General features: G+C 38.9%; 1 protein-coding gene across 2 annotated transcripts; it reads left to right on the top strand.

The window, feature by feature from the left end:
- Window positions 1–1,428: 1,428 nt before the first annotated feature.
- Window positions 1,429–11,403, top strand: galn (galanin/GMAP prepropeptide). Of its 2 annotated transcripts, XM_031285492.2 has the most exons (7): window positions 1,429–1,554; window positions 1,793–1,873; window positions 3,080–3,134; window positions 5,936–6,007; window positions 9,091–9,177; window positions 10,203–10,274; window positions 10,990–11,403. In XM_031285492.2, exons 2-7 carry the CDS (start codon window positions 1,793–1,795, stop codon window positions 11,049–11,051), a joined length of 429 nt encoding a protein of 142 aa, XP_031141352.1. In that variant the 5' UTR covers window positions 1,429–1,554; the 3' UTR covers window positions 11,052–11,403. The 2 variants fall into 2 exon arrangements, with proteins under 2 accessions (XP_031141352.1, XP_031141353.1); XM_031285493.2 differs by lacking the exon at window positions 5,936–6,007.
- Window positions 11,404–13,923: the final 2,520 nt, after the last annotated feature.

The raw sequence follows: 13,923 nt of genomic DNA, 5'->3' as shown, positions 1-13,923 counted from the left end.
TGGCCATTCTAGTGTTAAATCGATAACACCTCCTGCTCTGTCAACCAATTATTACTTCCCTGGAGTGAGACTATTTAATGGCCAGAGCAGAAACACTGGAGCTGGGGCCACAGCTTCATGCTTATTCATATCAGGAAGGTGCAATACCTAATCTGTTATCTGTTATCTGTTATCTGTAATGTGCATTATCTACTGCTAGGATATGTTCACCTTTTGCCTTTTTAAAAATGTAAAATGTTTTTATGTGTTCCATTTTTAGTGTTTGTTGTTGTGTCTTTTAATACTTAACGCAATTTCGTTATAATACTGTCAGACAGTGGTGCAATGACAATAAAGCCTCTTATCTTGTCTTATCTTATTCTTACTTGAATGTGTGTTTACCTGCATGAGAGATGGTAAAAAGTATATTGGAACTTGATTTGAAGGCTGTGATGGTCTGGATTCCATCCCCCTACCCTATCTATGGCTACTTTAGACATCTGTGTAACTCAGGCAAGGCAGCTTTATTTCTACAGCACATTTCAGAGACATTTTGTTTTTTTGTACATTCTGCACTCAGTTCATTCACTCAATCCTCCCTTTTCTAATGTTAAACAGCTATTTTGTATATATTTGTTTCTGTATTTGTTTATTTAATTAATATGTTTGTTTATGTATGCACCAATCACCAAGGCGAATTCCACATAAGTGTAACTTACTTTGGCAATAAACCTGATTTATGATTCTGATTATGTTAAAGAGCAATTAAAAACAAGTAAAAACATTTGTTAGAGAGAATATATAAACAGCTTAAATAGAATAATATATGACATTGAATACTTGTACAAGAATAAAAGTTACAGCACAGTGTAAGAAACGCACAATTACTTTTAAAAAATGCAGCATCAAAAAGAAAAGTCTGCCTGGATTTAGGACCTGTACTGTCCCAGCCACAGTAGCCCATAGGTTATTTACCATTATTCTCCATCGTTATTAATACTGGTCTTCTGTTACAACGGTTCATTTACATAATTTGATATAAAATGCATGATAACATCTGCACCAAAGACAATGATGTCAGCAACAAAAGAAATATAAAAGACATAAAAAACTCAAGGCACTCATAAAAAAAATCACCATCCATAAAATCTATGCTGATCATTGATAAGACCATGTTTTATTGTGCACATATAGAGGGTATGAAGCTGGAACATTGTTAAAGTCACATATCATCAGATTAGGACAGAAGAATAGCGTATGGATGTATATTTTTTTTCTTCCCTTTTTTAAATTCAATTCAATCCAATTCCATGTCTCCGAGGGCGACATAGAAAGATCTGTTGATGGCATTATATGATATTATTGAGTTTCATTATGTGTTGTGTTCGTGACCTGTGTGCATGGGGGGAGGGGGGGAGGGGCTGGGGGGTGGGGTGGTTGGTGACGCGCGTGTACAGCAGCAGTGTCGGACTAGAAGGACATAAAAGGTGGACGGAGTCCTGATTTCATCCCAACCACAACAAGAAGCTTCTGCTGCTGATCTAGAGTGCAACAGGCGGGAGAGTCTTTTCAAAGGTTAGTTATTGCTTCTGTTTCCTCTTTTTACTCTCTGGGGAAGATTAGTTATTACTATTCTAGTTTCCTCTTTTTATTCTCTGGGGAAGGTTAGTTATTACTGCTTTAGTTTTCTCTTGTTGGGGAAGGTCGCTGATGGAGAAAGTTGTTCTGAATGTTCTCTGATGTAGAAACCTTTCCAAATACTCTCTCTCTCTCTCTCTCTCTCTCTCTCTCTCTCTCTCTCTCTCTCTCTCAGATGCAGAGGTGCTTCGGGATTGTTTGCGTGTCACTCATCTTTTGCGCAGCTCTGTCTGAGACCATCGGCTTGGTCATTGCGGTAAGCTGTTCACATTTAACCTTCACACAGCTTTAGGTATTGTTGTTACCCTGTGTGTGTGTGTGTGTGTGTGTGTATGTGTGTTCTTGTTTAACTATATTTGTGGGGTCCAAAAACTGGGAATACAGTACACTTGTGGGGTCCGGACAGCTTTGTGGGGCCAAAATGCTGGACCCCACAACTTTAAAGGTCTGTTTGAGGGTTAAAACTTGGTTCTAGGATTAGGGTTAGAATTAGGTTATGGTTAGGGTGAGGGTAAGGGTTAAGGTTAGGCATTTAGTTATGATGGTTAAGGTTAGGGTAAGGGTAAGGGACTAGGGAATGCATTATGTCAATGACGCGTCCCCGCAAAGATAGTGCCACGCACTATGTGTGTGTGTGTGTGTGTGTGTGTGTGTGTGTGTGTGTGTGTGTGTGTGTGATGGAAAATTTAAAACAGACAAATAGCAATGTAGAAAAACTCCCTTGGAGTAGAGTGTTGTCCTCAGAAGTCAAGTGTATCAACATATTGGGGGATATTGCATGAAGCACTTTGTGCTACATTTACATGTATGCAAAGTGCTATATATTCTTATATTGATTGATTGATTGATTGATTGATTGATTGATTGATTGATTGGTTGATAATATAATGTGTAATGTGAGTACAGTTGTGAGCTTATCTAGAGGCAAACCCTTCAGTTTGTCACACAGTGAATGTAGAGGCTGGCAGTGCGGACTGGAGCTTTTGTTCAGGGATTTATTTGTCAGGAACTGATGCATGTTTCCCCCCTGATAAATGGCACAGAGGTCTTAACTTGTTTTTATTCTATTTAACATGACGCCAGTGCTTTCTGAGTATTTCTTTTATGTAGTTTCACTGGTGCAAAGATAACAGAAATAGACTAAATAAACCTCAGACAATAAAAACAGCTTCAATCTGAATATCTTTGTCAGGGAGTGTAGTCGATGTACTTTATTTTTAAATGTATGTATGTTTTAAATATGAACATATTTCATATTTTGATAGACTGAAGGCACACTTGATGAAAGAAAAGACATCACAAACACGGATTAGAACTAGTCAGCATTGAAGAGAAGATGTGTGATCTGATCATTGTGTGTGTTTGTGTGTGTGTGTGTGTGTGTTTGTGTGTGTGTGTGTGTGTGAGTGTGTGCGCGTGCGTGTGTGTGTGTGTGTGTGTGTGTGTCTCTCTCTCCCTGCAGGCAAAGGACAAACGTGGCTGGACACTGAACAGTGCTGGCTACCTGTTAGGTCCCCGTAAGTACACACACACACACACACACACACACACACACACACACACACACACATACACACACACACACACACACACACACACACACACACACACACACACACACACACACACACACACACACACACAGACACACACTGCAGCAGTAATCAGCTGTTCACTCACTTCAACACATCTGGAAATGTAATTTGGGACAACGCATCTTGCTTCCAACATGTCCAAAAACATTTCTCTGTCATATCCTGAAAACATGTTACACATTTTGCAAACTACCAGCTTTCCCAACACGTGTACTTTGTTGTTATTTTTAACCTAATGTTGATTATTTTGGTGACTATTACAGTAATAGAGATTATTTTCATGCAATGAATATACATGTCCTGTAAGATCAGGCTTTTGCTCACATCGTTTCTACAAATTCATTTCATTGACTGAAATTGGCTCATAGCAGTATACTGCATATTGACGTGGTGCAGTTTTATTTTATCTATACTAACCTGCTATGAGAAGTGAATAACCAAGATATCAATATATTGTCTGTTACGTATATTACCGTCCCGGCTGTCAGTAGTCAGAGAACAGTAATTGAGTGCTGGATTCCTGAAGAAGTGTTTGTACTAAATGACACTTCCAGACCGGCTGAAATATCAATATTTTAACACCAATTTAACCCGTGCAGCTGATTTTCAACCCTCACATGCACGCCTCTGCTGCTGCTGGAACGTGAACTCTCGCGCTCAGACTCAACTTTTTTTCTTTACATTTGATCATCTCATCAATTCCAAGCTCTGGTCAAGTGTCAGCAGCTATTTAGCACCTGAATGTCCATTAGTTTAGTTTTAGTTTATTTATTTTCTTTGTTTACACATATACAAATACTACAGATTAATATACAATCAATAAAAGATGTGATGGAGAGATGCACAAAACCCCCCCAGAGGGGCTTGATCTGGGCACTCTCCAACGCATACTCTAATTAAAATAGAAAGAAACTAAAATACAACATTATGTCTTGGACTGTACGACAGATGTGTGTGCTTTGAGTGATCGTTAAGACTAAATAAGAGCAATATTAATGCAGTCCATTTATCAGCTGTAAAACTGAGTTTCTCCACAAAAAATCATGCAAAAGCATCACTTTAAATCTTGGGTTTAGCAGAGATGTGCTCACAAGTTTCCTAGAAATAAATCATTTAGCCTGAAAAAGCATAAAAAATGACTAAATGGACTAAAGAAATCTTAGTTAACAGAGACCAAAACCAGCGATTAGTCGACTTATCGACTCCGACAGGGCAGCCACAGTTATGTCCACGAAATTACTGGATGGAAGAAGGTTTGGAGGTTTTCGTGATAGATCAAATGAAACAACAATTTTACCACATTTTAGGGATGAAATAATGAAAACATTTACCAAAGGCGGAGTGAGGAGTAGAGCCAGGAGTGACGCACTCTCCTGTTAAAACAGATAAATAAAATAAATGGGGCTTTGAAGGCTGTAAACCAATCATCAGGCTGAAACACATAGACATTATGTAAAAGTGATGCATTGGCAATTTGGCATCAAAGTCTCAGCAGATTACACAGCACAGGAGGAATGTGAAGCCGGCACACTTTTTGTTTTGTCAAAGCAGGAAAAAGCTCAGGTGGAGTTAATAAAAGTAATGAACCTCTCCATAAGTTTTAAAGCTGCATTAGTTGATATTTTCTGCTCACCTGGGGACAGCAGAACAAGTTGAAAACACATTTACATATGACCATTTTACAAAGCTGAGAAGGTGAACGTGTTTCCAAACTGTTGCCTACAGTATTCACACATCCAGCAGACACACAGCAATATTAGCATCTAGTTGGAGTCCTGTTTGTGTCACCTGATGAATGTAAGTTCAATATCCATTCTCTCTGTTCTGTCCATTCAATAACCAAAGTATCAAAATGTTTACAGATCAAACAAATGAGATATTATGTGTTAATCAGTGCTCTGGATTTATTTACCTTTGGACAGAGCCAGGCTAGCTGTTTCCCCCAGTCTCTATGCTAAGCTAAGCTTCATATTTAATAAATAGATATGAGGGATGTATCAATCTTCTCATCTAACTCTCTGCAAGAAAAGGAATATTTCCCCAAATGTCACATTTAGTTTGAATATAAAGATATTGATGAGTGTAGCTTTAAAGGTTCAGTACTCAACATTCAGAAGATAAAGATAGCAGCAAACATGAGTTTCTATGTGAAGATATGATGGAGTAATGGCGTCCTTAGTATGTTAGTGCATGTGCGTGCCTTGTGCGTCGGTATCAGACGCCGAGGGCTGTGACAAAGTGTCGGTTTTTGACGAGTCGGGGAACGGTCTGTGAGAGCCACGTGGAAACAATCCTGGCCCACTTATTTTCAGTACTTCAAGTACAGCCCCTTTAATCAAAGTGTGTGTGGGGGGAGGATAGGAGTTTTAGTTCCAGACACTGAGTAAATGTGTTTATTGTTAAATAATGACCTTACACACAACTAGACCATATTAATAATCTAATCTCTTTGAATGCTTGCTTGGTTTTTGAGCTCACCTGTACAGTTTGTTACACGGCTCAAGCTCATCTTCTGTTTCTCATCTCTGTGTCAGCTAATTCAGTTTCATGTAAAGATAGCGTCATTACCATGAAGACTGGGTATCCAGATGCGTGTGTGTGCATGCATGCATGCGCGTGTGTGTATGTGTGTGTTTGTGTGTGTGTGTGTGTGTGTGTGTGTGTGTGTGTGTGTGTGTGTGAAGCCCAGGTAAAGGTTGCTCCTGCCTCATCCTGTGTTTCAGGTCGTATTGATCACCTAATTCAGATAAAGGATTCTCCCAGTGCCAGAGGCAGAGACGAGCTGGTCACTCAATGTAAGATAGAAATGTACGGCCGCTGCAGGGCCTTGGTGTCAGCCCACGAATTGCTCTGTTCAACGCATCCCGCCTCTTAGCTGCTTCTGTCACCCGTCAGGCGAGGACGTGCGTCTTCCTGCTGCTGTCTGTGTGCTTACACATGCAAACATTGCTTTTGTCTCGCTGCGCTATAAGCCAGGACATTCATGTTGATCTCTCCGTGAGTGTCTGCTGGGTTAGGAAAGGTGAGACTACACTGTGTTTACGTGCAGTGGTTAGTTGTAATATGAACAAACACTAGCTTAGGTGATTGTATTAATGTTAATAATTGGATTTTATATGGATGAAGCTGCCAGTGAAGGTTACTTTCCAGTCATTTTGCTAAAGAATGTTAGCCCTTGTGTTGTCCTCAGGTCAAATTTGACCCATTTTCAAAGTTTTTTTATATCAGAAATATGCCCAAAAAATAACATGGATGCATGTATGTTGTATGGAACAACATTCTTCACAGGTAAAACTAATGATTATTTCCATTGAATTTTGGGTGTTTTATTCAATTTCATAGCATTTCAAAAAAATGTTTAAATGGTTTTAAAACAGTATATATAAACCAGTCTGTGATTCACTCAACATTCTCTGATCTTAACTATTAGTCATCATAATGTCTGCTTTTATTAACTCAAAAATAAGGTATAATGTCATTTGAATTAGGTTTATTGACCATGAATAAAAAAAAGCGTTGAAAAAAGTGACAAAATCATCAAAAATAGCAAGAAAAATGTCGGGAAAATCTCCAAAAAAAGTTAATTTTGAATTTTGACTTGGAAGGACAACAAGTTAACGGTCGACAGGAAGACAACACGAGGGTTAAGACTTGATTTTTGGAAATATGCTTGTTTACTGATTTACCTGATTAGAAGAGCAAGATCAATTTCAACTTTGTGTGTCCAGTAGGCTGCAGAGAAACACGTTCAGTCCAGTGTCTGACAACATTAAGGCTCTCTACAGAGATAGACCTATTTGTTAAAGAGTAAGATACTTTCAGTTTAACATGAAACAGCTCCAACAGCGCCATTGCGCAACTATGTATTTCCACATGTAAATGGGTGAATTAAGGGTTTATTTCAACCAAACCAGAGTGGTAATTGTTGGAAGAGTTGAAAGATGAACCAAGACGGCTTGTGTCAAATATTAGCTTCATGCCAGCACAGGAAGAACATGTGACAGCAATAATCATTCTACACTAAGCTAGAGAAGAAATGCGCTCTGGCTACACTGCACGCATAACGTTGTTACACAGCAGCCTAGTGACCCTCTCTGAAACAACTGGCTCTGCTGTCATTTTGAGAGAAAAACACCATCAGTTGTGGCTTGAATCCCTGCTGCCGTTTGATATTATTCTATTATTATTCTAATATTATTCTATAAAAGTTTTCACCTTGCTCTTTACAGTAGTTTGCTAATTGACATTACCAAGGAGCATTTTTCCACGGGGGTCCTTTAGATGTTAGAACCAATACATAAATTATAATTGAAATTAGTGGAAGTTTATATGCTACATACTTGATTATAAAACACATCAGGATATATCAAATTAAATGTAGAAGGGCACATAGAGACAGGAGGAGCAGTTTATACTTGAAACACAAAAACATGAAAATACATTATTTTCACTCCTTGTGGGTCACTCCAATGTCATGTATTTTAATTGGGCTTATAGTTCAACACACACACACATACACACACACACACACACACACACACACACACACACACACACACACACACACACACACACACACAAACAGCGTGCAGGGGTAGCAGCTCAAGCACTACTTTAGCTAATGAGGAAGAAGTTAAGATGAGTCAAACACTTCCAGCCACTTAATGTACCGTCTCTTCAACCACTCGTAATGTAAAGCTGTGGAAAGAGTGTCTGAACTTAAAATGACACATACTTGTAAAGACTGGTGAGTAATACTACAAAGTGAAAGACAACAGATAAGGTAGATTTAGTTTCTGTACTTTAATGAATATAAATTTTTTCATTAATGTAAGTTATCAGCAAACAGACAAAAGATTCAAAGTGAGCACCAGTTTGTATTATTATTATTAGAGGCATGGTGCTAAGCATCTGTTTTTCTGAAAAATCAACAACAACCAAAATTAGCAACTCTCCCTGGCTCATTTTGTACACAAATACAAACTAGTATGAAGATATAACAGAATGGAAAGTAAAATAAATATAGACATATAACGATTAATAACGCTTTGACATTTTGGCGCACACTGTAAAAATTAAGCACAGACATTTTTTTCTGCTTTCCATCATTGTTTGGATTAGGGAATAGTCACAACTTGGGAAATAGTTTCAATTCTTTTTTATTATGCAGCAGTTTGCAGTCGTCACGGCTAAGTAACTCACTTTGCTTGTGCATTATTTTATTTTATTTGAGATTCATCATTATTATTTGAATGCATTTCATTGTCTGTTAAAACCGCATAGCAGTCCGTCCTATTTTAGATGTGCTTTTTTATTGTCTTTGTTGGTCAAATCTGTTTTACAGCAATTCCGTGAGCCAAGCCCTGCAGCTGGTCCGTAAAAAGTTTGGAAATGAGCCAAACAATTACAAACCAAACACCATGCTGAAATAACCAAGTGTACAACAATGTCCTTCAGATCTTCTTACGATTATTAGGTAGAGGGGTGCCATATGTGCACTGTGTACGTATGTGTGTCTAATGTATGATGCTTCTGAAACAGTGCCATATTTAGGACATGTGTGCGTTCTCTGTTGTTATTATGTTAATGTAGCACACCACAGTTCAAGCTTGGTAAAGTCAAACCATTTTTCGTTTGTCAAGAGATATTTCCAGTTCAAGCAAATATTAAAGAAATTTATTCACAGCTGAAATATGGGAAAACCCGGAGCAGCTGGGAAAAAGAAACATGAAAATAACAGCTTTAACTACATAGCTGTAATACTTTAGTCAAGTTGAACTGCAGTTTAACTGTTGGTCATTTGGAGTGAGTTGAGCTTAGGGCTGCAGCAGTGACCCGTTTGCTGTTTGTGTGACTGTGATCACTCCTCACTGTTCAGATGGAATAGATGGACACAGGACACTTGGAGACAAGCCGGGTCTGGCTGGCAAGAGGGACATGGGCCAGGAGGAGGACTTCAGAACGGGTCTGTCTGTCTGTCTGTCCGCCTGTGTCTGTCTGTCTGTCTGTGTGTGTGTGGGTGTGTGTGTGTGTGTGTGTGTGTGTGTGTCTGTCTGTCTGTCTGTGTGTCTGTCTGTCACACACAGAAACAAGATGATCTTCTACTGTTAAAAGAGAACCTCTGTGATTTTGTTCTGCATCCCCTTCAGCTAAGTTCCCACTACAAGACTTTCAAAGTCTCCAGTTCGCTGTACTGTTCCCATAACACAACTTGCTGTCTCGACGCAACTTGAATTGAATTGGCAAGAAGTTTGCCGGATGTCCACCGGATGCTAACGAAGCACAGTGATGGGCTCGGGCAAGCTTCAAACTCATGATGTGAGCAATACCGGAGAGAAATTGGAGCGGGAGATAAGGCCACGGTCCAACATTTAAAAAAATCTGCTCTGCGCGCTGTCCAAAATCCTCCTGCTCCACTCACATGCTCTGACGTGCAACAACAACTTTGGTCAGTGTTGAAAATGCAACTTATACAGTAAAGTACAGGCGACCGCTCCCCCATGTTTCCCATCAGCCCAGGTCTTGATCTCTCATTGGCTGCAACTCCCCGGCAGAGTCCCCGACAGCTGCAGATATTCAGCCTGCTAGATATCTGGAATGTGTCTGTGAGGCACCAGGGTGCCTCTTGTCTCACATTTTTTAAACGGTTCACACATCGCCAATTTCCCTCCGATATGGGACTTTTGTCTTAGAGCTCCCAAACCTGTCAGCGAGCGGAAAATCAGGGCTAAAGTCATGTAGTGGGAACATGCCTTTAGTGACACCCTATAGCAACTTTGTTTGTTTCAGTTTTCTCTGTATTTCACATGTCAGTCATGTTGAAGAATTGTTAAAGGGTGCTTTAAGATTCCTCCTTGGATGAAGATATCTCGGTATCTGGAGATTCATTTCCACCTATGTTGTTACCAGAGCTGCTGTCAAAGCTCACAGTGTACTATCAACTTCAGACAACATGACAGCTGGCTGCACTTTGTTGCTTTGCCTCCACAGGTGCCCTGAGAATAGGAGATGGAGATATCATCCACACTGTCATTGACTTCCTGTCGTATCTAAAGCTGAAAGGTATGCTGTTTTATCTAGCCTGTTCAAGGCCTAAGAGTGCTGCGGAAGGCTACAGTATGCTGATGGGAAATCTAACGCTAACAATCTACATTATACCCCACACTACAAACGTGTTAGATGGACTAACATACTGACAATTCTGCTATAATATTGGAGAGTTTCAGTTCAGCAGCCTATCTTTATTTTTGCACAGGCTATTACTTTAGCTAACGGTATAGAAAGTCCCACAATAACATTAACTAACTAGGCGATGGAGGCAGCAGTAGAGCAGCAACTCCCGTGTTCTGCGAGGTAAAATGACTGTTTTTGTCCAACAAGTCTGGTGGCTTTGAAGAGAGCAGAGATAACAGGTTCAGTTCCCTGTCATAAAGGGCTGTCTGACAGCAAGGTAATGCAGATTTTAAACCAGCTCTGTGTCCTGGCAGTGTGTGCAGACGAACGGCTTCCCACCGTGGCACCAGCTATCAGTTTCTTAGTTAAAGCGGAGTGAGAATTATTGTTCAGAGGAATTAGACATCATAGCCATGGTATGTGGTTACAAACCGACCAGATTGCTTGATTGAAGCTTCCTGTTTTATATATAGTTATAGTTGGTAGATATCGATGGGATGGGAAGTATATGATAGCACTGAGGATTTTGATTGGTTGAACTGTCAAACTTGTCTGACATGTACGTCTGTAGTAATTTTCTCTCCGTGTCTGTGTGTGGTTACAGAGATGGGAGCCTTGGACAGCCTGCCTTCCTCTGTGACATCAGACGAACTGGCCAATCCCTGATGAGTCTGCCTCTCTGCAGTTCATCTTCATGTACACAAGTCTTTGTTTCTGCTGTCCCAGCTACCACTGCCCTAAAAACGTCACTTCACTGTAGCTCCATTCACACTCTGATGCTGGATGTGTCCCGGTACCAGAGATCGGATTAAACTCTTTGATATTGATTGTCACCCATTACAAAAGTCAAATCTTTCTGCTCTCCTGTGTAAATAAATTGTTATATCCACAGAAGGTCAGTGAGTGTCTACTGACTATAGGTGGAGCTAGGTAATCAGAAACCAACAATGTATTATCATCTTAATATACTGTAATTGATTTAAGAGGATGGAGTGAAATAAATAAACAAATGGCACTGGACTCAACAAGCAACTTGAATTTGTTTCATTTCATTAGTCACCGTCACTAGTCACAGTCGCAGTGTTTATCACTTTTCAGCTGCAATTGAGTTAAAAAAAAAACAATTAAACCCCCCTGGTTCATAATACTGTAACATGTCTGAATTCAACAGTGAGGTTGTATGAGTTGCTTTATTGGTTTGTTAAAAGAAGGAGCACCAACAAGAACAGATCTTTTACAGATTGTCTTTGCTTCTCCGTTAATGAAAAATTGTCTTGGATATACCACATTTGTTTGAAAACATGAACATGAAAACATGTGTACTTGTGTTTTTATGTTATGTATTTAATTTAATGTTTTGTTAATGTTTGATATTGTAATGTAGTACTTGCAATTACTGTTCTCGTCACACTTTGGGTTCATCAAGTTCCTGAGGAATATTATCTTGACCATCAAGAAAGATATCTTTGCACAGGTCAGTGAAATCGATTTTAAAAAGTAAAGGGCCAATAATAGATCCTGTGGCACACCTTTAAGAAGCGTGGACCTTTTGACATGTAACCATCAATAACTACAAATTGTTCTCTGTCAAATTTAACAAACCAATTGAGAACACCCTGAATTCCATTAAAGATGAAATATAATGTTATAATCAGTCTTTTGTGAGGTCAAATTTAAAAATGTGTTGTTATCCAGAGCAGAAGATATAATTTGAACAATTTCAGCAGATCTATACTGACGTTTATACAGGGTGTTGTTTCTCGTTAAATAAACCAATTTTCTCAGAACATTTGAAAACAGAGTAATATAGAGATTTGGTGGTAGCTAGTAGGCTTTAGGCTAAGTGTTAAGTTGTTGATAAACCAGTGTGCACTGCTTTGATCATATGGAGCAGATTATTGATTACAATGCTACACCAATTGTTTAACCTCACCACAGTAAGATGTCTCCAAGATAGTCCTTAAAACCTTTATGGTTATTATCTGTTAAGAATGGAAAGAACAATCAGCAGTCTCGAAACACTCTGTTCTTAGCTCATTTGGGACGGGTCATTACTGTGACATGGTGATGCAGTCTTGTGTGCATTCAGATGCAGGAAATGATCGCACATGCATTGATGACATCTCTTGTTTAACTAGCTGGGATGAATCATTGACTGTAACAGGAAGATAGATTTGTGTTTCAGCATAGCAGTGATTATAAGTATATATGTATAAATATATATATATACATATATATACACATAAATATATATATATATATATATATATATATATTAAGTAAACACAAAATAAAAAGTGGGCTGAGTACTGACCTTAGAGCATGACCTCTGACCTCTCAGTAGTTTTCAGTCCCGTTATTTTACTTACCAGAAGCAACATTTGTAGTAGTAGCACTATTAGAAGTGATACTAATAACACACCTTATCTGTATGACACATTTTAAAACAAAGGTACCTAGTCTTTACAGGGAGAAAGAGTAAAAAGGCCTTTAAAAAAGTGTTTGAAAGCCAAAGTTACCACCTGTGGCAGCCTGAGGTTACGATCCCACTTTGATAATAACCAGTACTGAGGAACACAGTGAAGGGCCCCGTCGGGGATCTCAGGCTGCATTCTGCCTCAGAACAAACCAACATGTCCTAAATGTAGTAGTGTCCCAATGATACATCTATTTCATTAGATGGTTAGTTATCACCATCTAGTGGACAAATAGCAAAACTACATCATCTGATGTGTTATTTCTCTGACACTGCCTGGGTTTGCGACACTTGTTAGACTGGTTTTGATTTGTCACACTGTTGTTATTATATATAGACTCCGATGATAAAGTCGACTTCACAGTCTTTTCTTTTTTTCTTACTTTTCATAACCTGTGGCTTTATTTTATCATTAAATTTCAATTATGCAGTGCCAGTTATTAGTTTTATCTGACTTTAGTCAACACGTGGTTTTACATTTCTTGTGCTGTATCTGCCCCTGTCAATGATCCTACCTCCTATAATACACCCAGGGGTCCTGATATCAACGCACTGACATCAAGAGGGTGACAGAAAGACAGGATACTTTCGTCCAATCACACCACCACTTGGAATGAAAGTAAGAAGTACCAGTCATGTGGTATAATTAATAGCCAATCACATGCTGTCCTGAAGGAAAGTATCAACAGGCCAATCAGGAGGTTGTTACTTCATAGCAAAAACATATTTTCACAAACATAAAATCAAAACTGAAGCTTCAACATGACTCTAAAGATTGTTTTGCTGTTGTAGCATGCCTCTAATATTTAAAAAGCAATACGTTTTACCAAAAGGCAGAAAGCTATTGCTATTCATAGTTAATTTATATGTAATATAAAGTTAAAGTTGTTCAGCTGGTTAATGACTTGCGTGTTTTGTGATTAAAGCGTTCCCAAATGATCTTGATTCTATTCAAGTGCTGTGAAAACCATAAACTCAGAACATTCAGTTTCATCTAGAACTTCTTTCCCAATTCTCTGTCTTCGGAGCAGCTTCATACATCTGTCATTTCAGTTTTAAGCA

Source organism: Sander lucioperca, chromosome 7 (genome assembly GCF_008315115.2).
Source record: "Sander lucioperca isolate FBNREF2018 chromosome 7, SLUC_FBN_1.2, whole genome shotgun sequence".
NCBI classification, from domain to species: domain Eukaryota; kingdom Metazoa; phylum Chordata; class Actinopteri; order Perciformes; family Percidae; genus Sander; species Sander lucioperca.
This window is presented reverse-complemented; position numbering and strand designations above follow the sequence as displayed.